The 15,512-nt window shown below is 40.2% G+C and overlaps 1 protein-coding gene across 2 annotated transcripts in view; it reads right to left on the minus strand.

Moving 5' to 3' along the window:
* LOC122812057 (G protein-coupled receptor kinase 5-like) overlaps window positions 1-11,248 on the minus strand; it is a 1,528,223-nt gene extending 1,516,975 nt beyond the window's left edge. The window contains exon 1 of one of the 2 annotated variants that reach the window (XM_044084306.1): window positions 10,576-11,248. In XM_044084306.1, coding sequence (XP_043940241.1) covers window positions 10,576-10,633 — 58 coding nt within the window. In that variant the 5' untranslated portion in view covers window positions 10,634-11,248. The remainder of the gene's footprint in view (window positions 1-10,575) is intronic. The other variant, XM_044084307.1, reaches the window with a different exon arrangement.
* Between the last annotated feature and the right edge of the window lie 4,264 nt (window positions 11,249-15,512).

Here is a 15,512-nt window from a genome sequence, read left to right on the forward strand (position 1 = left end):
AGACCCATGCAACTGCTATCCCTAGTAGTAAAACTCTTTTACCATTGCACAAAGTCATTGCATACTTTCTACATTATGCACGCACTCAGGTCACTGGACCACAAGTACCTGTATGATTCAGTCATAGTCCATATGGGTGTAAATGACCTGAGATGTACCTCCCTAGAATATATGGAGAGACACCATGGAACTCTCGGAATTTCTCCCAGACTGGTAGAAGCCTAGCACTGAGCAGCATTTTACCTTCTTCCAAGGATGATGTCACAATACAAACAAAAGATGAATGACTTAAATAATTGGTTTAGTTTGTGGTGTCATTCTAAGGGGGTGCCATATTTATCTGCATGGAAGGAAATGGTCAAGAAACCATGCTGCTTTGCCAAAGATGGTCTGCACCTCTCCCCTCTAGGCTTTCTAATATTAGCTAAAACATTGTTTTCCTCCACAGTACAAAAAAGACAATGCCAAACTGACAGTATTTCCAACACAGCAAATAAAAACCAAGAAAATCTAAAGGTATTACTGCTCAGTGCTAGGAGTCTAAATAAAAAACTCCACCCCCAGTAGTTCTCCTCACCCTAGAGAATGCGGACATCTGTGCAGTCACTGAGACATGGTTTAAAGCTGCAGAGAGCACACCAACAGTGTAAGGTTATAATGCCTACTACACATTTAGACCATTTACTACACAGACAGGGAACTAAAGGTGGAGGTGTCTCGATTTACATCAAAAATAAACATACCTCAAGGCTGGTCAAACAGGACAATGCACTTGAGCTACTACATGTTCAAATGACATAGGCAGAATACCATTATCACTTCATTGCAAGCTATAGGTCCCCTCTATGACCCAGGAAATCCATACTATGTGTTTAAACTTATCGGAAACACTCACCATCCAACCCAATACCATATTCATGGGTGACTTTAATTACCCCACTATTAACTGGGAATTCTATACAACACCAAACATATTGGCACAGAGATTCTTAGATTTTGTAAACACAACCTCCCTGGACCAGATTGTCAATACACCAACCAGGGGTGCAACCACACTGGATCTAGTCCTCACTAATATGGGAGAGTGCTGCACACTTCCCTAGTGTAATGTCTTCTTTTGTATGTCAGACCACAAAATGGTCACCTTTGAAGTAAAAATATAACCTGAACCCCCAACTAACACTGGGATATTCATGAATTACTCTAAGGCTAACTTCCTGCTACTACGTGATAACGTGGCAAAATCTGAAGCCCCCATAAACCCTGAGAACATTGTTGCTCATGGAGAACTGTTCATAGAAACACTATACAGCCATGTTAATAGCTGCATAGAGGAAGATGTACCCTCCAGGAAGAAGTACAGAACTAACACAAAAAACAAAGCACCCTGGTGGACTCACAAATTCAACAGGCTGTACAACAGAAGGAAGAAAATCATGGCAAAAATTAGGAGGTGCAGCATCATGCAGGATAAAAAAGCACTCTCAAACTAAACAAAACTCAGAGGACAAATAAAGTCTACCAAAGCCAAATTTGAGGTAAATTTGGCCTCCCAGGCCAAGGACAACCACAAGGCATTCTTTAACTATGTCTGCAATCTCAAAGGCAATACACAACTGCAAGCAGGCCTCATTGTAAACAGAACCACCTACACTGAGCCAGAATGTGGGTCCGAATGGAGAGATGACAAGTCAGCAAGCAAAGGTGAGTAGTACTGCTGAAAATGAATTCATCCTCAAGTCTTGGTGAGTACCTTCGCGAGGTGGACCCTGTTTTTCACAAAGTCCATTGAACATGTGGGAGAAACAGACAAATATAGGTTTTGTAAAACAGAATTGGAAACAGATGCACACCTTGTTGCTGGTTGTGACATACTAATGGCAAAAGGACTTTATACTGAAAGGCATAACAATGTGGCAAGACAGCTGCACTGGGGATTGTGCAAACATTATGGTACTGAAGTGGCTGAAAAACACCGGAAACGTGAGCCACAAAGCATCATAGAAAATGATGAAGTCTGCATCACATGGGATCACCCATTACCAACAGTTCAAAAGACAGATATAGTGGCCCATGAAAAGACAAAAATAGCATTGATAACTGAAATCGCTACACGCAGTGACTACAGTGCATACAGAGAGATACAAAGTCATAAAATATCAGGATTTGCAGGCAGAAACAAGGGCAATGTGGAAGACAGATACCCAGACAGTTCCAACAGTAGTAGGAGCAACAGGTCTTACAAAAAAAAAATCTACAATCGTACTTGGATATGTTACCAATACATATAACTCCATACGAACTGCAGAAGGAGTCATTACTGGCCACATTGTGGGTGCTGTGAAGAGCACTTCTGGCTGACATCAAAGATCAGAACAATACTAATTTCATGAACTTTAATCATAGTTTGACTTAGGAAAGGGGTCCATTCCCATTATGGTATTAGAAATCCAAAAGACTTAAGAGAAATTAAAAAATCCAGAAGATATAGCAAACCTACTGGCCAACAAATTCAGCTCCAACTATACCCCCCTCTCTCCCCTCAACCTTCCCTCAGGAAATACCAAATATAAATCTCCCTGCTATCATTAGAGACCAGGTCCTTAATGCTCTCTCTAATGCCAAGAACACTGCATCAATGGGCCCAGACAGTATCCCAGGCTGCCTTCTAAATAACACGAAACATGACCTATCAGGCCCTCTGGAATTGCTATTTAACTGTAGCCACCAAAAGGGCTTCATGCCTCGTGAATGTAGAACCGCAACAGTCATCCCTCTGCATAAAGGTGGGTCATCTACAGACCCAGGAAACTACACACCCATAAGTCTCATTAGTCTTATATGCAAAGCCATGGTAAAAATCATCATGGAAATTATCAATAATGATACAGTAAACCTCCAGACACTGGAACTAACCCAGTTTGGTTTCATCAAGGGCAGGTCATGCCTACTCAACTTGGTGGACTTTTTTAAGAAGGTCACTAAAGCAATGGATGAGGACAAAAAGATTCACACTGCCTACCTTGACCTGGCCAGAGCAGTGATACAATACCCCACTCAGGCACTGTTGAAAAACTCAAGAGGTTAGGTACAAACCCGTATGTCTCCTGGTGGATAGCCAAATGGCTCACAGACAGGACCCAAGAAGTTAAAATTGGGAAGTCCACCTCTACAAAGAGGCTAGTCACAAGTGAAATCCCTCAGGGATCAGTCCTTGGACCACTCCTTCTTGGCATTTACTTCTCTGAAGTTAAGGCCAATGTCAATGGCTGACTACATTTGCAGATGATTGCAAATTTGAAGCTGTCATTGAATCCCTCATCAACACCAATGTTCTCCAGAAAGGGCTGACACAGACAAACAACTGGTGTCAGACCCATGGACTTAAACTAAATGCCAAGAAATGCATAATAGTATTCTTCAGGAAGTCATCCACCCCTGGTAAATATCATACTGACAACACACCCCTTAGAGTTGATCCAGTAGTCAGGGACTTGGGGAAACACAGACAGTAATCTAGCCTTTGACCATCAAGTGTCTTACAGTAGTGAGGAAATCATTATATGCCGCACAACTTATAAACAAAGGTATGGCATTTAGGCCCAAGGAAGTCATTGTTCCATGGTATTTGGCATTCATCAGAGCTACCACTGACTACAATGCCCCCTTTCATATGTACCTAACCAAGCACGTCCAACAGATGAAATGTCCACAGAGGTTCCTTACTAAAAGAATACAGGATGTAAGTAAAATGCCCTATGCAGACTGTCCCACAACCTATTCCCTGTATTCTGTTCCCTACAGGCAACTGAAGGGAAATCTATGCCTGGCATATAGGGCATTGTCAGACCCCACTCTGATGGACCTCTTGCAAATCAGTCAAACAAACAGCACCAGAATGACCTGTTCTAAAAAGACAAACCTTGCCTGTGATATAAACAGAACCTGCTGGAAAGACAGGTATGTATCCCAGAGACTACCCCGTCTCTGGAACAGGCTCCCCATCCATGTGAAGCAGAGTTCTTCCCTAACCCAATTCAAGCGCAACTTAGACAACTGGATAGGGAAGAGGAAATTCATCCCTGGCTTGGCACCTATGTCTCTAATGGACACAGGTAACCTGTAAATGGTTCATCTCCCAGGTCCCTGCTTGTAAATGTTTCATGCCCAAGCTCCTGCTTACATTTATCAAGGGTACCAGAACTTGTCAGAGATTTGGGGTGCATGACTAGGCTTAAAAAGGCCCTTGTGGTCGTTAGCCTAGTAAACACCTATGAACTTATTTAATCACATCAACATTTGCTAAGAGAAAAATCATTAGTGATCAGAATTCCTAAGTCTTTACAGCTCTCAACAACATTTAAAAATAGATGAGGAGACATGTATGGGGTGGTTAATCACACACTTACCATAGTGCATTACCAAACATTTTTTGTACTAAATTTTATACCAGTAGACTCAGCCCAGAGGCTAACAGCAGACAAACAATTATTAAAAGGTTCATAGACATGTACTAGGCTAATGGCCCTGGAGCCTTTACAAGCCTAGCCCATAGGATTACCCTGCCATCGTGCCACTCAACCTTAGTTCCTAGTGTCTCTATCAAGTAGAGCCATTGGAGTGATCCCTGGGGTGAATTTTCTATTTCTCATCAAGATTTTCTCTTGAAGAGGGCCAGTGAGGTGCTCTGCTTGACATGTATGGGAAGTCTATTCCATAGCATGGGCAGTCTCTGGGTTAAGAACCTGTCCCTCCAGTATGTTCTGTTGATTGTGGTAGTGAGGTTGTGATTTCTTTAGATGTAGCATTTCTAACAGAGCTGGGTCAGACATGGCTTTGTAAGTAAAGCAGAGATCACGTCCAAGCAGGTGATATGAGGCAGAGAATAGTTGGAGTTTTTTTAAGTCTGTCCATATAGGACAAGTGTTTAAGGCCTAGGATCCTCTTTGTGAGGTACTTTTGCAGCCTCTCCAGTTGTTGCAGGTATCTAGTGAGGTACATGCCAAATGGGACGTTGTACTCAATGACTGGCCTAATGAGGGAAGAGTAGAGAGAGAGACAATGACCTCTTTCTTCCTGGATGCAAAACCCTTAGAAATGAGATGTGCCACATAGAAGGACTTTCTGACCACAGTGGCAACGTGGTGGTCAAAAGAGAGGTTGCTGTCAACCTGTGTTCCCAGATCTCTTATAACACCTTCTGTGCTCAATGGACTACCATCAATGTGGTAATTCAAGAGAACTGGATTTTTCCCAAAGGGGATGAAGACATATTTTTTGGCACTGAGCTTAAGGCCATGGTTCTGACACCAGTCGTTGGCCTCATCGAGGCCTTTCTGTAGGATGTCGGCATCACTTGGGGAGGTAATAATAACTCCCAACTTGCAATCATCTGCGAACTTTGTCAGCCAGAGTCCCTTCATGTTGGCCTGGACTGCAGAGAAGGAGATACCAAACAGGAGAGGATCCAGGACCGAACCCTGTGGGACTCCACTCGTGACTGTTCGGCAGTCTGACTTGGAGTCAGCTACTTTCACACTGTGGGTTCTATCGGTGAGCCAGTTTGCAACCCACCTAGTGATATAGGGGTTGATGCCTAGCTTAGTATGTTTTTCTATGATTCCGAGTGGGGAATGGTATCAAAGGCCTTGGCCAGATCAAGGTAGGCTGTATGAACCACCTTACCTTCATCCACAGCTCTGGTGACTGACTCAAAGAAGTCAACCAAGTTGAGCAGGCATGATCTACCCTTCACAAAAGCAAACTGTGTAGGATCCAGAGTTTGGAGATTCCCTATATCCTTGTTTATTGGGTCCACGATGATGCGTTCCATCCATAACTTTACATATCAGACTCGTCAGGCTAATGGGGCGATAGTTCCCGGGGTCTGTAGTCGCTCCTCCTTTGTGGAGAGGGATGACTGTAGCAGTGACCATTGGGTGAGGACAAAGCCTGAGGTGAGGCTGTGACTGAACAGGACACACAGGTGAGGTGCCAGTTCACTCTGTATTTCATGTAGAACACAGCCAGGGATACTGTCAGGTCCCATAGAAGCTGTATTTTTGGCCGTGGACAGTGCTGTTTTAACCTGTGCAGCAGTAATGGTGGGTGCTTGGCAATCTACTGGTATTGTGATTGGTCCTTTGGGGGGAGGGGTAAGGTTAGCACTGAATCTGTTTGCCAGTACATTTGCAATATCTGTTGGCTAGGTATAGGATACCATTGTGCAGTAGCTCAGAGAAAATCTGGGTATTGCCATGGAGATTCTTTACATAACTATAGAAGGCCTTGTGGTTGTCTTTACTATCTGCTGCAATTCTGTTTTCATAGCTAGCTTAAGAGGATTTGATGAGGGATCTCAACCTTTTGCTGAGGCTGATAAGGGAGTCTTTCTAGTATTGGGACTTTGCCTTATTCCACATCAGTTTCCTCCTTAAGTTGTAGAGTTTGTTTATAGCAGGGGACCACCAGATTGGCTTCCTTTTTTTTTTTTTTTATTTGAGGAGAGCGTCTTAGTTCTATTGGGTATGGCAAGATCCATCCATTTGTGTATGTGTTTGTACAGTGCATTGGTGAATGCAGTCAAGCAACTATTCTCCATTTGCATGGGTGCCATGAAGTTAGCCACTTCTGTTTTTAGGAGCCCAAAGTTAGCTTTGGAGAAGTTTTTTATGGTGGTTACCTTTGTTGGGGGTGGGAAGGATGTAGATTTCCAAGGTGATTAGCTTGTGATTGGATTTAACCAGGGAGGAGTACATATATATATATATATATATATATATATATATATATATATATATATATATAGGTAGCATATCACTGTCATTAGTGACAACAAAAAAAAAATCTTTATGTAATCAGCATATTTGCTAAACCAGCAGTCATTGTCCCTAGGGAAAGTTGGTAAGACAATGTTTTACAGAACGGAACCCAAAAACAATCTCTGAGAAGTACCAATACTCATTAGAAGGGGATCACATTTTTTACCTTGAATTATAACTAATCGTGTGCTATCAGCAAGCCAAAACAGGAGGCATTTCCTAATGGAGGGATTAATGCCGACTTGAATCATAGCATTGGATATTACCTGATTTGGAAGGAGAATCAAATACCTTTGCCATGTCTAAGTGCACTATAGCTGACAAGACTTCTACATCCACTGCTTGTGTTTTCGTAGAATTCAATGAAATTTGTCTGGGTAGATTTACCCTTTAAAACCCATGTTGAAATAGCTCTATCATCTCAAGATTGCCATTACTACATATAAGTTTAGAAATGTACCTCTCAAAACATTTACTTGTAATAAATGTTAAACGGGTTGGTAATTTTTCACAGCATCCCTGCTACCCTTTTCATAACCTGGAGCGACATGAGGAATTTTCCAGGGATAGTTTTTGGAACTGAGAACAGTTCCAAAGTATATCAAGTTGTTAAATGTCAATCTTTGGTACAATGGTATCCCTTTTCATTACTTTACAAAATCGTAGCAGACTCCACAGATGTTGACTTTTTAATTCCATGCAGTACTTTCATTGTGATGTCATTAATGAAACTGGAACATAGAAAAGCTAGATCAACCTGCTACCACTACTCATCTCAAGTCTGGACTTGCTTACTGATGCTACAAGTTCACAAATGATTGGCTAAATTTCTTAACTATTAAATTAGGAGCTTTTATAAACATGTTACTTACTTTAATCAGTGAAACAATATGTTGTTATTTAGGATTTTACTAATTTGCCTACACTGTATTAAAGTTTTTTTCATAAGAGGAATGGAGTTTGATAATAATCTGTAGTTTTAGACATTTGCTTATCCAGTTCACTTTCTTTTTGTTATAACTGCAAGGAAATTTCTTGTAAATGTTTATAAGTCTTTACCTTTTTACTAAATCATTTTCTCATTAGCAGTGGATTCTGCACAATGTTTCAGTATATGCTCAGATTTAGAGTAGCCAAAATTACTGCCAGAGCAAAACACCTTCAGATGGCCAGTCAACATTATACAGTAACCGATACATTATAGTTAACTTTCAAAATTATATTTCTTGAAATGTTGAGTGCTACCATAAAAACTAGATGGCAAAAAAGCAATATGGTGGTGATCAGATGTATGTAGGGAACACTCACATTTACTATCAGTTAAGACAAAAGATTTTACACGGTCACAAATTAACAGCAAAACACACCTCCTTGATCCTTTTCTTAAACACTTACATTCAATGCAATCATGAAAACACATGTTGTCACGAAAATGGGGGAAACATACTAAATACACTAATAAATTATGGATTTTCCATCCTCAGTTTTACAAACAGATGAAGGATTATAAAGTTTAACTACTGTGTTTCCCATGTAACTCAAATGTTCATAATCAGCAGCAACTATGCTAATTCTGCACCAGACTAACTCATATCAACTTATTATCCTTTCTAAAAGTCCTTCTGTAACTTTACTGAATGCAAGCCTCTCAAATGTCCAGATTTATGCAGAATGTCCAGATGTTTGCTCTGTTCTTCATAAAATTTGTGGCTTTCTGGCAAAACAATGAGGACTGATGCCACTAAATAATAACAATTGATTTTTAAACTTCATATCCTTTAGAAATTCTAGCAACCTTCTATGTTAATAAGAGCAACAGTTAAAATTTGACCCTATTTTGGGCCTTTGCCCCCATTATTTTGGCTTTCTCCAGATTTCTTATGCTAAGAGTTTGAGAGGTATGACTGAATATATAACAAACCCACACACACACACTTACACATTCTACTCAAGTTCATGCTTTAGTAAACAAAAGTGTTTATGTACAGTAGATGTAAACAAACCCACACACACACACACACACACTTACACATTCTACTCAAGTTCATGCTTTAGTAAACAAAAGTGTTTATGTACAGTAGATGTAAACAAATCACAGCATTTCATCAAATAAGACATACTTAAAATGAAGGGATAACTGGATTATATGAGACAAAACTAAGAACCCACTCAATTAACTATATATGCCGTGTAATGGTGCTTAATCCGACAAGCATATAGCAAAACCGAAAACAATCTTGTTCTACACAAAACTCAAACTTTTCTTCACAAGTAAGCAACATATAAAATGCTTTACTAAGCAATGTATTACATGAAGGCCATATCTGTTCAGCACTGCAAAGTTATTCCCTTCAAAATACTACATATCAAACATTCCCGATCCTATCACTTCCACACTCCCCATTTTCTTCTCAGCTGACATCTACTATCCCTTACTCTAGTCCCTTCCACTTACACTTCATACTACACATCTCAACAACTAACATCTGTACTCCATATACTTTACAGTACTACCCAAGACTACTTAACTCATACTTAACCTTCTCTTCTATCCCTCCCACATCACAACCTAACTTTAATGCTCATAGTGTATAAATGAACATCAACCTAACTGTAAACACTGCAGATACTAAAAATGTACATAAGCTGCCTAGGACTGCAGCCTCTTGTACACATTCCTTCTAGCATACTGGATTGTGATAAACAATTTTTTTTCCGGATTTTTTTTTGTCTTCTCACCCAGGTTGAACCTGGAAATTCTCCATCAGGATCAGTGCTCTACCATGTTGAACAAATTAAAATAAAAAAACTGCACTAAACTAAACTAAAATAAAGGTATCTGACCTACCAGAGTTCACAAAGGTTAAGAGGTCTAGTCAAGTACAAGGGCAAAGACACACTTCACTGGTTAGCTATTAACATATGCCTCAAACTCTTAGCACAATAAATCTGAAGAAAGTCTAAAAATCAGGGAAGGGTGCAAAGGCCTAAAAAATAATGACACATTACAAATATTGCCCTTACAAATAGATAGCTGCCAGAACAAGTTTTGCATTACCATGCATTTTCTGAAAGATATGAAATCTGAGATTCAAATTTCTGGTATTAATCTTCAGTGACTTGCCAGAAAACCACAACTTTTATGATTAACAGACTCAAACATGAGGCAAAAATATGGACATTCTGCGAGAATCTGGAAAGTCGAGAGGAATTCAGACCAATTTTTCATCTTCTTTCAATTCACCATATTCCAGACTTCTTTCAGATAAATGATTATGAGCTTTAACGGCTGTATTTCCCATGTAACTCAAATAAAGAAATTTATTCTGCACCACACTAACCCTTATCAACTTAGTATCCTTTCTGAAGTCTTACGTAACTTTACTTAATGTAAAAAAAAAAATACAATCGAGACCACATACATAAAATAAAAACTTAGTCAGAACAAACGTGATGGAGTAGCATGTTTATACTTTTGCAAGTGAAAGGTCATACATAAAGACAAAGTTGCAGACTGGGCTGCTACATTACAAACTTGCATGCAGCTGTCAGAAGTGCAGACCACTAATGCTTACCTGTCCACATACACCAATGCATGAGTCTAGCAACAGGAGACAGGAAGTACTACTTCTACTGAATTAGACTTAGTTGAGAAAAATACTGTGCTTCTACCTGCAAACCAGACACCCAACTTCAGTACATCAGATCAAAAAAGCCGCCAATCAGTAAATTATGACGAGACGGAAACCTTTACCTTCTCTTGCTTTCAACAGCACGGTGTTTGCAACAATATTTTCCAGCTCCATCACCATCAGGGGCTCCTATGAGTAGTAAAGTTTGTTAAACAGCTCCCGATCTGAGTTCGAAACACTCCACTGAGCCAAAAAAAAAGAAAACAGTTTCAACTTATTATGCAATATCCCACTTCCCCCAAGTCCCAGTCGCCTACAGTGTGATCCGAACAGCAGAGGGATGGGGAGGGGATTCAAAGGGGGAGGGGGTCCACAAAGGACTGCGGCTCACACCCAGAACGGCTTAAATAGCCAGCCCCAGTACCTTCAGTCGGATTTGGGAGTCATGCAAGCAGAATCATTATGTTATGAAATTCGGGGTGTAATGCCAAAGAACGGGGTATCCCGAGACCAGTCGGTTCGTTAAGTTATTGTAAGAGAGAACTAGGAAAGGAAACACCTGGGGTCTTTAGCCGGCTCCAAAACGCTGCAGCCAGACAGCTGGTTGGTCTTGTTGATTCTGTAATACAATTCTGCTAATCCAGAAAGTCGACGTTGAGACACAGGCATTAAGAGTAAAGCTATCGCCTCCGAAGTGCTTGGTGCCGCTATACACCTTTAAATTCCTGACACTAGGGAATGCAGTCCAGCAGTGAGCCCGAAACAGACTTCCTTCACGGCATTCTAGTAGGCGGGGATGCTTGTCTCTGACGTCTGAATCGAGGGTGGAGAGGGGAGGGGTATGAAATCTGATCCATCCTGACGGTATTGCGCAAACTCCCTTCAGGGCGGGGTGCGGTTAGGAATTTACTACTTTCGGTACTGCTTGCATTCTGGGTTTTGAAGTTTTTATAAATAAAAGACGGTTAAAATCAATAGTTCATCAAGTGCAAGTTAGTGTCTAGTCCCGCTACAGAGAAGGAGGACTGGGTCTGCTTTAGGCACGCACACTTACCATGTTTCTATGAAAACAACTACTTTATATCTACGGTGTAACTTTCTCTTTTGTCAATGGAGTTACTAGCAGCTGACAGAGATCTGTCAATATAAACGTAGCTGGGATTCCAGTTTTGTCTTTTGTCAACTGTCTACAACCGAATACATCGCCAAGTATTCTAGCATCAGTTTATACATAAAACAGGGTTACTACTTGTCTGTCTTTATAGAAGATATAGAAGAACAGCCTGGACACTTATTATGGGAATAAGTGTTTTGGTATATTGCTAAGCTAGAAGGGCATTAATCCCCATGCTTGAAATATTTGTATGTATATATGTACTGTAAATAACTGGTCTGGTCTGTTCTGAAAATATGCCTTATGAGATTTTGTCAACTCAAAGCAAAATGATGAGTCCAGCACAAGTAAGAGTATCCTGATGTCCACCCACCCGCAGTAGCTAGAAACATCTCATTTGTACAGGACACTGCTGTGCTGCTGCCCCATCTCTGCTTGCATAACTGCTTTCCATGCATCTCATATATAGTAAAATTATTATGTTAATAATCTTTTATTAGATAGCAAGCATTCAGACATATGTCACTCTGCACAGCTTTGTTCTCTACAGTTTCATTTGTACCCTTTTCATTTCTTTTGCGCATTTTAAGTTGGTGCCTTTTTTTTGCTTACTAAAATGTTTACCCAATAAAATACATATGCAGTGGCATACATGGCATTTACTCATAACCAGAAATTATGCAACGAAAGAGAAAGTACAAGAGCTTAACATTTATGGTTTTGAAGAAAGACGGTATTTAATGTAGCAGAACAGGCATGCCTAGTGAAGCTGAATAGAAATATTTAGGACTAGTGTTTAAGAAAAACATACAAATACAGGTGTGCTGTAGTCTGTTATAGATTGCAAGAATTCACTGGTAATAAGGTTGATACTGTGGTAACTGGAAGAATAACGATAGACTCAGAAATAAACCGCTCCAACGTCAAGCAAAAACTTTATTAAACCAAAGCTTTTGGGTAACAACCCTTTATCATTGCTAATACTATTACACAGAATAATCACCAATTAAATAAGAGCAAACAGGTATCACATGACCACTGCATTACACCAAAGCAGCACGGACGTAGTTGGTTTAAACAAGGGTATTTTGAACTTATCAGACTTTGTTTTGTCAGATGCCATTATTTCATTGTTGGAGAAGGGTTTAAAGTTTATTCCAAGTAGTTCAGATGATATAGTGACATCACTGACTGATTTAAAACTGTTTGTAAGAACTCTGAATTTGAAATTGCTGTATAAAAATGATGCTCAAACTGATGTTCTGAATTGTAAAAAACGAAGCATGTTTGTACCAATTAGCAATCCAGTTTTAACAGCATTTCATAATGTCTGTGAGAATGAAATTAGACAGTTGTATGCTAAAGATGTTAAAAAGAAGTATTATAATTTAAAGTGTGATGAGTATGAAGCTATGAAAACCTTGGAGAGTGATACTAACATCGTTATTAAACAAGCTGATAAGGGCGGGGCCACTGTAATCATGTGATACTAACATCATTATTAAACAAGCTGATAAGGGTAGGGCCACTGTAATCATGTGATACTAACATCGTTATTAAACAAGCTGATAAGGGTAGGGCCACTGTAGTCATGAATCAAACTAAATACATGGCCTCACTAAAACTGTTGTTGAATGAATGATGAGCACACTTTTAAGAAAATTACTTTTTCTGAAAGTTAGAAAATGTATCAGTGATGTAAAGATGGCTATATACGACCTGCAGCTTAGTGGTGATATAAATATTGAATTGTTTAATTATTTTACTGTGCCTTGTCCCAGAATTCCTCAAATAAATGGTATACCTAAAATTTATTTATTTATTTATTTTACATTTGTTGACTGGGTTGGTCCAACTGGATACATGTCCATTTTCAGTGGAGACCCGGGGAGAAAAGCTCCAAAGAACAGAGGTACATAAACAAATATAGTGACATAAGTTAGGAAATTGAGACAGGCAACATTAAAAATACAAAAATATAACAGTAGGTAATAGTATAAAAAATTTCAATTAGTGATATTAGTTAGTAAAGATGAATCATTAGGGCTTAATAGTGGACCCTTAAGTTAAGGGCTGGGTTAAGGGCTGGGTGGAGGCCTAGGTAGGCCGGGTTGAGCTGGGAGCCTGAGCTATTAGTCTGGATTAGAGCATGGACATAGCCATTGAGATTTTAATAGAGTTCGGAGTTGAGTTTTGAATTGGTGGAGAGTGGGTATAAGTCTAAGGTTGTTGGGGAGAGCATTCCAGGTTTTGCCAATGGAATTGGCGTACAGTGCATCACCACCGAGTTAGTAGATTTAATGGTTAATACTTGAATACTTTTGGATGACCTTAGGGATGTTAGATTAGTGTAGGGGTAAGTATATTGTTCAGTGAGGGAGTTTTTTCAGGATGTTTTATAATTTTGAATGTCTCTGTAAGTTGGTTAAGTTTGAGGATGTTGGGCAATTCTAGCCATCCCAGTGTTTTTAGATTTAGGCAGTGATGGGTGCGGTAGGGCAGTCCGGTAATGAATCTGGCTATGTGGTTATAGGTTGTGGATAGTTTATTAAGCTCTTTCTTGTGAAGGAAGGAGAATATTGGGGAGGCATAGAGGAGTGTGGGTAGGAGGTGGGTACGGGCAATGGTTAGTTTGGTGTGGGGGGTTAAGAATTTCTTTATTTTAAACATGGACCCAAGTTTCTTGTTAAGTGATTTAATGGCCTGGTTTACATGGATGTCAAATCTCAGTTTGTGGTCAATTGTCACTCCAAGTAGTTTAGTGTGGGTGACAGGATAAATTTTGGTACCGTTATTAGAGGACACAAGGTTGAGGTGGGGGTATGGGGAGGTTTTGCCATAAGAAGTCGCTGGGGAGGGTAGAATAGAAGCAATTTGGTTTTAGTTGGATTAAGTAGGAGTTTTAGATCTGAGAACCATTTTCGACAATAGAGAAGCAGTTTTGGGTTGTGACTTGGAGTTTGGTGAGAGAGTCGTCTGAGCAGATAAGAGTGGAGTCGTCTGCATATTGTATGCAGGTGGCTCTAGGGAGGATAGAGTGTAGACCATTAATAAAGACGGAGAAAAGAAGGGGACCGAGAATAGATCCTTGGGGAACACCGATGTTCGTGGGGAGTAGGTCTGAAATCTTGTTTTGCCACTGTACCGCCTGTTTTCTGCCTGTGAGGTATGCATTAAACCAATTTATGGTAGTTTTGCTAAGATTAAAAGTTTCCAATGTATGGAGCAGCTGGTTGTGGTTGACCATATCGAAGGCTTCGATAGGTCTAGAAAAGCTTAGAGGAGATTAGTTTGTTATTCGGTTGAGGTTAATTGAATCAACAAAGGAGAGGAGAGCCGTGGTTGTGCTATGATGGGGGCGGAAGCCGTGTTGGGTGTTGGACAGGAGGTTGTTTTGTATGAGGTGGGTAATGAGTTGCTTGTGAATGCAACGTTCCAAAATTTTAGATAGGGGGGAGAGAATGGCTATGGGTCTATAGTTTGTTGTGGCAGTGGATGACCCTCCTTTGTGGAGAGGAATGATATACGAGATTTTCCAGATTGAGGGAATAGAGGCTTCGGCGATTGACCGGTTGATTAAGATTGATACAGGGTAGGCTATGGCATCAGAAGCTATTTGTAAGTATTTGGCTGGGAGTAAGTCAGCCGCTAGGGTGGTTGGTTTAAGTTTTTTCAGGAGGGTACGAATGTAGTAGGTGGAGGTGGGTTTTAAATTGAAGGCAGTTTGAGTGGGGTAGTTAGTTGGGGTGGGAGCCACAGGGGATGAAGTGAGCTGACTGGCAAGGGACTGGATGGTCTCAGTAAAAAAGGAATTAAAAGAGTTAGCTATTTCACTTGGATTTTTATCTATGAGTGTTTCTGGTGTGGGGTAGTGGATTTGCCTGGATGGAGGAGGTGATTGAAACCTGCCCAGAATTTTTGGGATTATTTTGATATTTGTCTTGT

Source organism: Protopterus annectens, chromosome 9.part0 (genome assembly GCF_019279795.1).
Source record: "Protopterus annectens isolate FY-2018-M chromosome 9.part0, PAN1.0, whole genome shotgun sequence".
NCBI lineage: Eukaryota > Metazoa > Chordata > Ceratodontiformes > Protopteridae > Protopterus > Protopterus annectens.